This window comes from Telopea speciosissima, chromosome 2 (genome assembly GCF_018873765.1).
Source record: "Telopea speciosissima isolate NSW1024214 ecotype Mountain lineage chromosome 2, Tspe_v1, whole genome shotgun sequence".
Lineage (NCBI taxonomy): Eukaryota > Viridiplantae > Streptophyta > Magnoliopsida > Proteales > Proteaceae > Telopea > Telopea speciosissima.
This window is the reverse complement of record NC_057917.1, coordinates 45,563,504-45,577,061: the sequence shown is the minus strand read 5'-3', so window position 1 is coordinate 45,577,061 and position 13,558 is coordinate 45,563,504. Positions and strand designations below refer to the sequence as shown.

General features: G+C 39.1%; 1 protein-coding gene across 1 annotated transcript in view; it reads left to right on the top strand.

The window, feature by feature from the left end:
• LOC122652635 (syntaxin-132-like) overlaps positions 1–13,558 on the top strand; it is a 42,164-nt gene that overhangs the window by 9,395 nt on the left and 19,211 nt on the right. The window contains exons 4-6 of the mRNA XM_043846427.1: positions 5,636–5,684; positions 8,638–8,726; positions 8,808–8,881. Of these exons, the coding sequence (XP_043702362.1) occupies positions 5,636–5,684; positions 8,638–8,726; positions 8,808–8,881 (212 nt within the window). The remainder of the gene's footprint in view (positions 1–5,635; positions 5,685–8,637; positions 8,727–8,807; positions 8,882–13,558) is intronic.

Genomic DNA, 13,558 nt, shown 5'->3' with positions numbered 1-13,558 from the left:
CCCTCCTACTGTGCTTTTGTTTCTTTGTTGTCTTCCGTGTCCATTCCACAGAGTTGGAAGGAAGCCATTACAGACCCATAATGGAAGAATGCTATGGTAGAGGAAATGCAGGCCTTAAAGAAAAATAATACTTGGGAGCTTGTTCCTCATCACAAAGGAAAAAGATCAGTAGGGTGCAAGTGGTTTTTTCACCATAAGGAAAAAGGCTGATAGGACCATTGAAAGATACAAGGCAAGATTAGTTGCCAAGGGCTTCACCCAAACATATGACATTGACTACTAGGACACCTTTACCCATTCGAGCTTTGCTTTCTTGTGCCGCAAACCTTGGATGGATTTTTCTAGCAATTAGATGTGAAGAATGCTTTCTTGAACAGAGATCTTGAAGAACTCTATATGGTCATTCTTCTTGTCTTTGAGTTACCGTCAACAACTGGAAATGTATGTCGACAACGCAAATCCCTCTATGGTTTCAAGAAGTCTCCTCAGGCTTTGTTTTTTAGGTTCCAAAAAGCCATGCAGAAGTTTGGGTTCAAACAAAGTCATGCTGATCACACCTTGTTTACCAAATAGAAGGAGGGTTAGATTACTGCTCTAATAGTCTATGTTATGACATAGTTATAACTGGCAATGATAATACATAGATCACTACATTGAAGACTCAATTAGCAGCAGAATTTGAAACCAAGGACATAAGGCCTCTTAGATACTTCTTTGGAATTGAGGTAGCCCGATCTAGCAACCTTCATTTCCTAAAGAAAGTATTTCCCTACACCTCCTTGAGGAGACAAGGATGATTGGATGCAAGCTTGGAGATTCATCTATTGAAGTTAATCATCAACTGAACAGTCTGGAAGGTAATCCAGTGGATAAGGAACAATATCATCATCTTGTAGGAAGACTGGTATACCTCTCCCATAACTGACCAGATGTTGCCTATGCTATGGGAGTTGTAAGCCTGTTTCTACATGACCATAAGACAACTCATCTTGAGGCAGTATATCGGATTTTGAGGTATTTGAAATCAGCCCCAGGAAAAAACATCCTATTCTCCAACAACAGTAATTTAAAGTTGGAATTCTTTATTGATAGCTTGGGTTGGCTCTGTTGATGATTGACATTCAACCTCAGGGTATTACACATTCCTTGGAGGTAATCTAGTTACATGGCGAACTAGTGAAGTAAGAAACAATTTGTAGTATCCAGATCAAGTGCATAAGCCGAGTATAGAGCAATGGCACAAGGTGTCTGTGAACTCATCTGGCTCAAAGTATTACTTTCTAAATTAGGAATTACTCATGAGGGTCTTGTGTGTCTTTACTGTGACAATAAGGCTGCAATCAGCATAGCCCACAATCTAGTTCAGCACGATAGGACCAAGCATATTGAGATTGATTGACACTTCATCAAAGAAAAACTTGAAGAAGGCTTGATCTGCATTCCTTTCGTCACTTCAGAGGATCAGCTTGCTGATGTAAACTAATGGATTGACATCTAAGTCATTCCATCTTGTTATATCCAAGTTGGGCATGAAAGATATCTATGCACCAATTTGAGGGGGAGTGTTAAGATATGGGTTGCTTGTCTAGGTTCAATGTTTGTAGAGGCTAAGGATGCTGACCATATTGTGACTCAAACCTTGCCAAGCATACCATATTTGTAATCCATATCCCATCTATAACTAATAAAGGGTTCTATCTCTTCTGAAAAGAAAAATCATTTCTGGTATTTCTTTTCTCAACTATGCCTTTGGAAAACTGAAGGTGTCCAAGGATGTGGGATGGCTCAAGGCCGTCAATTTGCAGGCTCGCCCCATTCATGGTGGGACTTGAGGGGTCGAGTTATGCATCAGAACATGGAGGGGTGGGCACCAAATATTTGTCGGCGGCGGAAATCGACACAAAGACGAATTTGCCCATTCTTTTTCTTTATTGGCACAACCTTTACTAGCCAATCTGTATGCTTCTCAGTTCGGGTAAAGTTGGCAGCCAATCATCATTGGAAATTGGCTCCACACAAAATTTCTCCTAGAAACCTTAACTCTTAGCTAGCATCATATCTGCTATCTTATTTCAGTGGAGCTATGAATCCATCAGAAGAAATTGAGACTGGATGCCAAGGCTCTAATCTCTCTGAAATAATGGGATAATATTCATGGACATATGGGGTTTCAAAATAATTCTTCTTGATGAGTCCCTCTACAACCAGCAAGGTTCTAAAACTCAGGTTTCGAGCAGCCAGAGACCGAGATATGGTTGAAACTGGTCGAAACCTGTGATTTTTTCCCAGCCAACTCGAGTTGGTGATTTCGAGGCCCAGGAATGCTTTTTTTGATCTGATTTTTTGTATACAACTTATTTTTGACATTCTAAACACAATGCATGAAGTATTTTCACAAAAAAACCTCAAAATGGTTCTTGTGGTTTCTTACCCAAGTTTGATAGTGTATATTGTTCTTGGACATTGGCTGGAAACCAGGACAGACACTTACAAACACTTTTTATGCCAAATATCATTTAAGTAAATGGAATAGATTCCATTTACTTAAGATATTATTCATAAATAAGCAAATAGCCTTCTATTTGAATCCAATTAAATAGTTAAAAAATAAAATTCCAAAAGGATATAAAGTCAACCCCCCAGTTCAACAACAAAAATTGGATTTTCGGTTGTAGGTGCAATTTTCAACTTTCAAATCCTGGGTTTTTTAGTAATGTTTTACCATATTAAGATTTCTGAAATTGTTAGATTTGAGAAAAAACCCAACATTAGAAAGTTGAAAATTTACTTAAATGATGTTAGGCATAAATATGTGTCTGTCTTGGTTTATGGTATACATAAGTGCCCGTCCTGGTTTCCAGCCAGGTTTCCTCAATTTTCGATGGGGATGAGTGACACTAATATAGGTGTTCAGGTCGAAACTAGCGAAATATGGTCGAAATTTGGTCGAAACATTTCGAAACTAGTCGAGTTGGGTCAAAACATGGCACTTTTTGGACCGAGATTTAGTTCCATGACAACCAGGTATGAAGCTAAAGGGATGTGAAAACATGAGACCCTTTAGTGAGGGTTAGAAGCTTGCCTTTGATTAAGTTTCCTCTCTTACTGAGCCAGAGGAGTAAGAATGACTCCATAACTGTCAATAAGAACTGAGAATGTGTGGGTACTCGCATTCCGGATGGAGCATCTGTTGGATTTCCCTGTTATGAGGGCTGGCAGAGGAGATCACCCTTTATATTCTGTCAGTAGAAATCCCTAATGTATATGCCTTGGAGCCTCAACACTATCTTGATTTAATCAACTCAAAGATGGATTCTCTTTAATGAACTATATCTCTAAACCTTTGAGTTCATTTCCTGCTACATACTCAACAATATGGCTCGAATTGAGCACCTTGACACGAGTTCACTTTAATTGCTAAGGGGAATCAAAAGCACCAGATTTGTCTTTGAGCTGAGTATATATCTATAAACAGTATGGCTCCTACCAAAAATTGCAATGTTAGTTTGCCTGACGTGTTAATATTATTTCGATAAATTAACAATAAATTATTGGGTGATTGGCCAATGAGGAACCTTTTAGTAACCATAACTGAAATTACCTAAATTAACAATATTATATCTTTCAGTTTGCCTGACGTTTTAGTATCTTTTGACACCCTTGTTTACATAGAGAGATTCCATTGGTGTACCAGCAGCCTGAAAATGGATGAATAAGTGGATCTGTTCCTTTATCAGTCTCTGAATATTCCAATGCCTGAGAAGATAGAGTGCAAATCAAATTATGATGTTCCCTTCTAGAAGGTTCTAACAACCTGCATAGAATATCACATGGTAAAAACAGCCGGGCCAATTCATGAATGATAGAGTACATAGAGAAGCCATGGCAGATATCCAATTTGGGAGTCCATTGAGTTTCTCAAATAGTGAAATGTGGTCATACCTCTTTAGATGTTAATGATCTTCGTTTTTGAATATCCTGCTGTGCTTCCCCAAGCCCCCTTCCCCTTCCCCACTCCCCCCTCCCCCACCCCCCCCCCCCCCCAGAAAAAAAAAAAAAGAAAAAGAAAAAAGAAATATCTACCAGTAGAGGCCATCATAAATGCTATAAATGCTTTAGCTTTTGCTAAAATGGGTAAAATACTAACTCATTCCTGGCCAAGGAAAAATATGTTGTACGTAAATTCGCACGATGATAAGGCACTTATCCCCCCTCCCTTTAATACAGTCATGCCCAATAGCTCAAGCCCATCTATAATGGGGTGTGCAATTACACAGGTCTAGGATACCATTGTTGTAGTTGTTTATGCAGTCGGTTTTAACCGTATAAGTTGGTTGGAATCCTTTTTCAAGTTGTGTCCTTTCTTTGGAATCTCCGTCAACTCTAATCTTTACCCTTCCTCAGGTACTAAAACTCGGGTCTCAGAACCAACTCGGCCCTTGGAAAAACCGAGTCGAGTCGAGATCTTACCGAGATTTCACCGAGTTTGTGCCTTTTTTTTTTTTCCGGCTCGAAGCCTCAACTTGGTGGGTTTTAGACCTAGTTTGGGTTTGAAACTTAGTATTCAACCTATTTTAGGCCATTTAAACACAATGGCACTATCGGATTTTGCAAAAACAAAGTCCAAATATGAGTTTCAATTCGGACCATAGGTTGGTAGGCGATGACGTACTAAAATACCCTACTCTACACATAATTTAGTAATAGAAAGCAAGCAAAATATTCAATTAATAGCTAAACAACTTAAATAAGAATTAGAAATATTAAAGTGATACATCAAACTGTTTAACAGTGTTACAACTCTCATCACATAAAATGACTTTGAATCAAGTATTCAATCCCCGCTAATGTCACATAGTCTTCCCATGACATAGTGTTGCTGTAATGTTGCATGTAGTGCTCCACAGCAAGCATATAAGAGTTCTGTCGAGTTAGGTAAGTAAATACATAGTAGATTGGTCATTTCCATGGGTCAACCCATGATCCAAGATCTCGCCGAGATATGTCGAGTTCTGTCGAGTTAGGTAAGTAAATACATAGTAGATGTGTCATTCATGGGTCAACCCTAGATATCTCGCCGAGATCTTGTATTATTTTGTATCGTATCCCATCTTGTCTCGGTTTCTCAAAAAACCGAGAAACTCGCCGAGATCTTGCGAGTTCTCGAACTATGACCTTACCAATTTATGGCACCCATGCATGTGTGTGTGTGTGGGTGTGTGAATATGAGTGCATGTTTGTGTGTGTTCTCCAGCAGATTCATAACTTAAGCATGGAAATAACGTTCCAAATTTCAAGTTTCTATTCTACTATTTTTTGCCCAACTTTCGGTTATTTCTCAGTCGAGTTTCATATGATGGATTGATGGGTGCATAGTTTTGGTTTGATTCTATTAATAAACACTACGAATTGCGAAGAAGTTATTGGATGCTGCTGGGGTGCATAACATAACAATCTGTGGCACACTGTTATAACCACAGTTGAGATCAAATATCTAAATGGCCTCGTATGATCATTTAATGCTTAAATATGGTTCTACTTATAAGCAAAGATGACTTTTGTGTGAGTGTTTAATGGCCTTGAAATGAGGTGAGATGAGTTTCTAACGCCATTTATTCCCAAATAATGTATGCAGAGTGCAAATGAAGAGTCGAAGTCCGTGATGAAGGCCGCTTCCATGAAAGGTAATTCCTTGCTCTTGCATATTTTGTTCTTGTTTGTGGATGAAAGTTTAAGACAAGTAGAAAGTTATGGTCGAGATATAATGTTAACACAAATGGCAAAACTCTTCGACATAACATCATATAAATGTTTCAATCCCAGCCTTATGATCAGTGACCCCTATGTTGCAATTGGCAAGATTCACTGCAGCGGGCTGATCATAATGATTTGACCAATTGTATTTTCTTGCATGATAAAATATAAACAAGACGAAAGCATGGGAAAGATGCATTATATTTTTCTTTCTACCCTATTTCTGCTTCTGGTAAGCTGTAGGAGACATTTGTATGAATTTAACATTTACTGACAGAGATGTATGTCCATAATTAGGGATGGTGAATCCCTAGTTTAACATAAAACAATAGCAAAATTAGTGAGCAGGAAATTTTATTGGATGCTTAACTTGAGAAGAAATCATGTTTGCGGCAAACAAAAGCTTTTCATTCAACTATGTCAATCGTGGTGAGTGGCTACAACAGCCTTACAATTAATAGAGGGCAAGACTTGCTCCTCAAGAAAAAAAAGAAAAAGAAAATAGAAACTATTAAAAATATAAATCTAATGAAAATAGAAACTAAGCTTTCAAGTTCAGCCAACATGCAAGGAACAAACTTAGAAACTATAAAATAGAAACCAAGTCTAATTAAAAATAGAAACTTAAGCCTACTTTCTAAATCTAAAATTAGAAAAGAAACTAAACTAAACTTCTAAATCCCCACACAAACAAAATTGACCCTTCTAAAAAGTCTTCACATGATCTGGTCTTGGGCCCCACAGGATCTTCTAATAATATTCCACCAAGGCAAAACAAGGGGCTGTGGCACTGTTCACGTGAACAGTGTTTGGCCTCTTTATCTTCATGTTTTGTCCTACATCAGGTATGCTACCCACTTTTATAGGTAACTGTATACTCCTTCCCTTTCAAAAAAGTGTTCACAATGGATAAATCATAAGCCACATCAAAGTCTAAAACTGCGATCCCCTCCTCCTTCCTCCCTTCAAAACCATAGCCTCCATGTGCGCCTTCATAGCCTCTACGGTATCTCCCCATATGTCCGTTCAAGCCACCCACTATAATAATCTTTTCTCCTTGACTGAAACCTTGCATAATCTATCCATGTGTTCCTAAAATTGTAACTTACTACTTTCATCCGGTCCTACTTGGGATGCGTATGCGCTAATTATATTGACAACCTTCTCTTCACTTCTATTCCTTTGATCTCCCGTATCCCAAAGTTTAAAATTGTCTAACACTTTAGCTTTTTTACCCTTCCATCTAGTCTCTTGAATACATGCAATATTAATCACTTTTCTCCTCATAAGTCATAACATCCATCAACTCTAGGCTCTTACCCTTTAAGGATCCAATGTTCCAAGATCCTAATCTAATCTTACGCTTATGGACTAATTTTTTTTACTCGTACTTGTCCACTGCACGAGGACCCTTGCCTACTTGTCACTGCATTCGGGCGTCGACGCGGTGTGTCACTTAAAGGGGACACCCTATGACCCTAGTATATGTTTGATAGAACATAAATAATAAAACACAACCTACTAGTAATTAAGCGTAAAATAGAATCCATGCAAAAGTGATTGGCTGAATATAATATTGTGACGGCGGCAAAAGTGTCTGTCATAGATACCACATGTTAAAATTGTGCACATTCTTTGATATCTATTGGACTAGCGTAGAATTCTGTAGTATCGATGTTAGGGTTCAACTTAGATGCACTGTCAGGCAGATGTCTTTTGCATTTGTAAAATGGAACTTTCATTCATATCCCAGGCCCTTTCGAATCACTCATGGGTATAAAGTTCTTATAGAGCACAACGCATTGATAGAATCAAGTAATACTCAAATGGCTTTAAAGTAGGGACAAAGTTAGAAATAAGACAACAGATAATATCTAAACTCTTTAGGCCCATCGTATTACTCTAAGATTTGGAGGTTAAGCAGGAAGCTTGACCCATATTTTTTACCCGATATTCTGATTCCCAGGTATCATCAACTTAAAAGTTAATCCATTATTTTTGAAAATGAAAATCCTCTTGGACCTAAAATGAGATCTGCAATCCTATTGCAGATGAGTTAGCTTGGGTGGTGGGGGGTAGACAGTCCTTGTATGTGGTCCTTACCCTTTTGAGTAGTCCTGATGTAGATTGATGGGGAGAAAAGGAGGGAGAAATCTGTTTTGCTTGTCCAACGAAGGAGAAAAGATGGAAAGAAAGGAGAGAAATCCACCAGCCGTGGGGGAGGGAGAGAATAGATAGGAAGGAAGAGAGAGAGAGAGAGAGCCAGCTACGCAAGGTGCCAAACAAACAAATTATTCCATTCAAAATTCTATCCTATATGGTGGGTTGTTACATATTTATAGAAAGAATCAAAAAAAGTAAATCCGTTTACTTACCTAACAAGGAATCTAGACAAGCTAACCAAACTTCTCTAATAAGGTAGTGATTCTAGTTTTCTAATAACAAATAACCCACGACTAATAAAATATGATGTTTTAAACTTTAAAAAACTCCTAATTGATAGCTAAACAAGATCCCTACTATCTGCCTTAAAACTCTAATTTAAAATGAAACAATTACACAATTGCCCCAAAGTTTAATTAAAGGACTATCCTGCCCTTGACATACAGGATCTGAACCTATACTAATCAAATTTAATCCCAGACACGTACTCTGAATCGTGGATTGCTTCTGCATAAGTCCCTTGGTTGAAGTTTGGCCTTTGACTGTTTGTTGTTGTTGTTGTTGTATCTATTTTTGGCTTGTATCTCTTCTTTAGCAATAAAATCTTTGGTTATCATTTTTATAAAGCCTTTTTGACCTCTTTTGATCTTTGTTTTCCATCAACCATGGTTATGTTGTTCTCATCTTGGTAGCCCTGATAGTTTCTATCATTATGTGCAGCAATCAAACAGCGTATGGAAAAAGATTTAGATGAAGTTGGCAAAATTGCTCGTCTAGTGAAGTCAAAAATTGAACAGCTTGACAAAGATGTAGTACTATTTATTTTTCCTTCCCTAGTTATGTGCAACTCTTGAGTGTTTGCTCATTACCCTTGGGTTTCTTGCATGCAGAATATGGCCAATAGGCAGAAACCTGGATGTGGAAAAGGAACTGGTGTAGACCGGTCCAGAATGGCAACTACTATGTAAATTCTTCTTCTCTGCTATTTTATTTTATTTTAAAATTTTGGAAGGTGGAAGGTAGAGATTATTCTCTACAAGACCCATCTTGTATGGAGTCCTGCAAAAGCACTAGAGCCTGCGTAAACTACCATAGTATCATCTGAGACTAATTGGTATACACAAACACGTGACAAACAAATCAGAGATCTAATTAATGGGATTCTCCTACTAGAGAATTCTTTATCCGATTATCAATCCAATCAAATGATTATAACCATTCATAAAATATTCCTTTTCTTTTATTTTTGCTTTTTGACCATGAAAGTTCAACTGACCAAATGGGGAAAGGGGGAGCGACTGGATTCTGTTTTCGGCATTACGCTAAGCTATGTCTGCTAATTGGAGTAGTTATTGCAATAATATGCTAGTTGTTCTTTGTTAACAGGAAAGAATAGAGCCCAATGCTTGGATGTGTTAATGAACATCCAAGCCCCTTTACTTATAATAGAAGATGGGAGAGAAAAATTACAGAATTGACCCAACACTATTCACCATCACTGTTCACAAAACCATCCGCGTGAACATTATCACAGCCCTAATTACAATTCTACCCTTGCTCAAAACACTCCCACAGTTATTATTCTAACACTCCCCCTCAAGTTGGAGCATAAATATCAAACATGCCCAACTTGACTAAAATAGGATGAAAGACTTTCCCACTCAACCCTTTGGTGAACACATTAGCCAATTGATCAACGACGTCACAAAAGGAACACAGATCAGTCCTTCTTCCAGCTTCTCTTTGATGAAATGCCTATCAACCTCCACATGCTTGGTACGATCATGCTGAACTGGATTGTGAGTAATGCTAATGCTAGCCTTGTTGTCACAATAAAACATCATAGAGAGACGGACATGAACACCAAGATCTTGTAATAAACCTCTAAGCCATAAAAGCTCACAAATGCCTTGTGCCATAGCATGGAATTCTGCTTCAGCATTAGACCTTTCTACCACGTACTGTTTCTTGCTACGCCAAGTGACAAGATTTCCACCTACAAAGGAGCAATAACCAGATATGGACTTTCTATCAGAAGATCCAACCCAATTAGCATCAATATATGCTTCAACTCGTAGATGGTCATGAGGAGATAAGAGAATTCCTTTTCTCAGGTTTGACTTCAAATAACGAAGAACAACATCCATATGAGAGGAATAAGGATCATGCATGAACTGACTTACCAAACTCACGACAATGACTATGTCTGGCGCTGTGTGAGAGAGAGGTAAATAAGTTTCCCTACTAGCCATAGTACTAAAACTCGCGAAATTTCGGTCGAGATATCGAATATTTCGAGTATCTCGACTTGTCCGAAACGAAACGCAAGTCCGATATGAAAAAATGCAATATTTCAAATACTTCGGAAATTTCGATGAAATTTCGGTCATCTCGTTTCGAAAATTTCGGAAATCTTGGTTATTTTTTGCATTTTACACCCACAAAAAAATACCATATTTCGACCGAGATTTCGATGAAATTTCGGTATCTCGGAAATTTCGGTCAAACCGAAACACCGAAACGAAACGAGATTTAGTACCATGCTACTAGCCACTAGTAACAACCTTTGGCAACAGGTTTACTCGCTTTTTCCTTGAGTCTTGTAGTAGCCTCCATAGGTGTATCAGTAGGGTGACACCCTAACATCCCGGTTTTAGATAATAGATATAGGATATACTTTGTTTGAGAAAGAAAGATGTCCTTTGAAGATCGTGCAACCTCTATCCCTAGAAAGTACTTCAACATTCCCAGATCCTTTATTTCAAATTCACAGCCAAGGAAAGTCTTCAACTTGTTGATCTCATCACCATCATTCCCTGTCACCACCATATCATCTATATAGACTATGAGAATGGTTACTTTATCACCATTCCTTTTGATAAATAGAGTATGATCAGCATTACTCTGCTTATATCCCACAGAAACCATAGCCTTATGAAATCTTCCAAACCAGGCACGAGGTGATTGCTTTAGCCTATATAAAACATGCTTCAACTTACATGTCTTGCTGCTGGTTTTGTCACATGAGAACCTAGGTGGAATGTCCATATATACCTCCTCTTCAAGCTCTCCATGGAGGAAGGCATTCTTCACATCCAACTGTTGTAAATCCCATCCCAGATTTACCACACAAGATAGTAACACTCTGGCAGTGTTTAGTTTAGTAACAGGTGCAAAGATCTCCTGGTAGTCAATCCCAAATGTCTGAGTGAACCCCTTTGCCACCAACCGTGCCTTATATCGATCCACAGTGCCATCAACCTTCTGTTTCACCACAAACACCCATTTACATCCAACTGGTCTTTTCCCTAGAGGAAGAACCACAAGATCCCATGTATCATTTTTTTGTAAGGTTCTCATTTCTTACATCATTGCTACCTTCCACTTTCCATCTGCAAGAGCTTCATTCCAATTCTGGGGAATACAAACAGAAGAAAAGGAAGAAACAAAAGCACGGAAGGATGGAGAAAGGGAATTATAGGAGACAACATGAGATATAGGATGCTGAGTACAAGTCCTAGTATCTTTGCGACGAGCAATAGGTAACTCAGGAGAAGGGATTTTACCTAAAGTCAGAGATGATCCTGATCCTGAGTCGGCAGCTAAATGGGTATTAGTGCTGTAGTGGATGGAAGCTACTTGTATTTGGAACATCCTCTCTGATATGTTTTGAGATTTGAGTCATTAATTCTCTTCTGAAGTTCTCCAATGGTTTTCTTCTGGATTGAAGTAAGCTCCCCCTGAACAGGAACTATGTCATTACTAGTATTTGAGGTCTCCCCTTGTGCGGAATCCTCTTCATTAGATGGTATGTGAGGGACATGAGTGGGTTCAAGCTGGTTATACACAAGAGCATCAAGAGGGAGAGGGGCCTCAAGAGTCAACACCTCTTCACTGGAATTCTCCCCCTGAAGAGGTGTGGTGGGATAATAGGAAAGGGTTTTATGGAAAATGATATCCAAACTCACCATGGTACGACGGTTGGGTCGATGGTTAACATTTATAACCCTTCTGGGAGGGAGAATAGCCCAAGAAAATGCATCGAAGGCCATAGGGTTCAAGTTTACTAAGGGACCGAGTATCCCTAACATAACAAACACAACCAAAAACTTTAGGTGGAACTATAAAGGTTGAGGAGCCATTTAAAAGGGCAGCAGGGGTACAAGAGTCAAGGACTCGGGTAGGCAGCCTGTTAATAAGGTATGCTGCAGTAAGAAGAACATCCCCCCAATATTGGGGAGGAACATAACGGGCAAGCATAAGTACCCGAGCTACCTCTAAGAGGTGGCGATTTTTTCTTTTAGCCACTCCATTCTGGGCAGGGGTATCCACACAACTGGTCTGGTGGAGGATCCTATGGGCAACAAGGTAGTTTTGGAACTGACCTTCCATATACTCTTTGCCATTGTTACTCCTCAAAACTTTGAGTGGCATTGAATTGGGTTTGAACCAATTTATGAAAATGCTGAAAACATGAGAAAACATCACTTTTATTATGCATCAAATACACCCAGGTACTCCTAGAGTGGCAATCAATAAAGGAAACAAACGATGGCTAGAAATAAAAGGTTTTCGACTAGGACCCCACACATTAGTATGAACCAGATTAAAAAGGGAAAGACTTCTTTTATTAGAAATAGAATAAGTTGAACAAGTCTGTTTGGCCAGAACATAAGCCTCACAAAAAGGTCATCCTTATTACATTGTTTAACTAATGCTGGAAATTAATGAGATAAAATTCCTAAAGGAGGGTGACCTAATCGATTATGCCATTGCTGAAGTTCAGAAGAGACCAATGAAGTTTGATGAAGGGGAGATGGTGTTGGTGATGAAGAAGGACGACCATCATCGAGCAGATACAATCCACCATGCACTTTACTCCATCCAATCGTCGCCCCAGTTGCCAGATCCTGAAAAATGCAGTGGGAAGGAAAAAAAAAGTCACTTTACAGTTCAAGTCACGAGTAAGACTACTAATGGACAGAAGGTTAGTAGTAAAATTAAGTATATGTAAACAGAGGATTAAGAGATAGAGAGCAACTGATAGAGCCTTTCCCAGAGATAGAGGAGAGAGAACCATCAACCACCCGAACTTTGTCTTTCCTAGAAGTGGGTAAATAGCGATAAAAGAGGCTAGAGGATCCAGTCATATGATCAGTGGCACCACAGTCTATGATCCAAGGGGTGGAGACTACTGATGCACAATGACCAGCAAATGGACTACCTGAGTGGACAAAATGGGAACCTGAAGTGGCGGATTGATTGGTAGGAGTTGATGTAGTAGATGCAACAGAAGCCTACGACATACGACGGAATGCCTGAAGTTCATCCTGGGAGAGACCAGTGTCAGTAGAAGGAGCCATGGGAATAGTCTCGGTATGATTGGCTTTGTTTTTCGATTTCCCACGAGAAGCACGCTTGGCCTCAAAATCAGCTTGCTTACGATGAAGCTTCCAGCAAGTGGCTTTGGTGTGATAGGGTTTATTGCAGTGTTCACATCTCACAATCCCTTTGGAAGAATCACTAGGAGCAGTAGGAGCAATAGATATGGGAGCAGCAGTGGCAGCAGTCTGTAGAGCAGATCGGTCAGTGATTGGAGTATGTAGCATGGCTGCCCTACAATTTTCTTCAGAAAGAACTA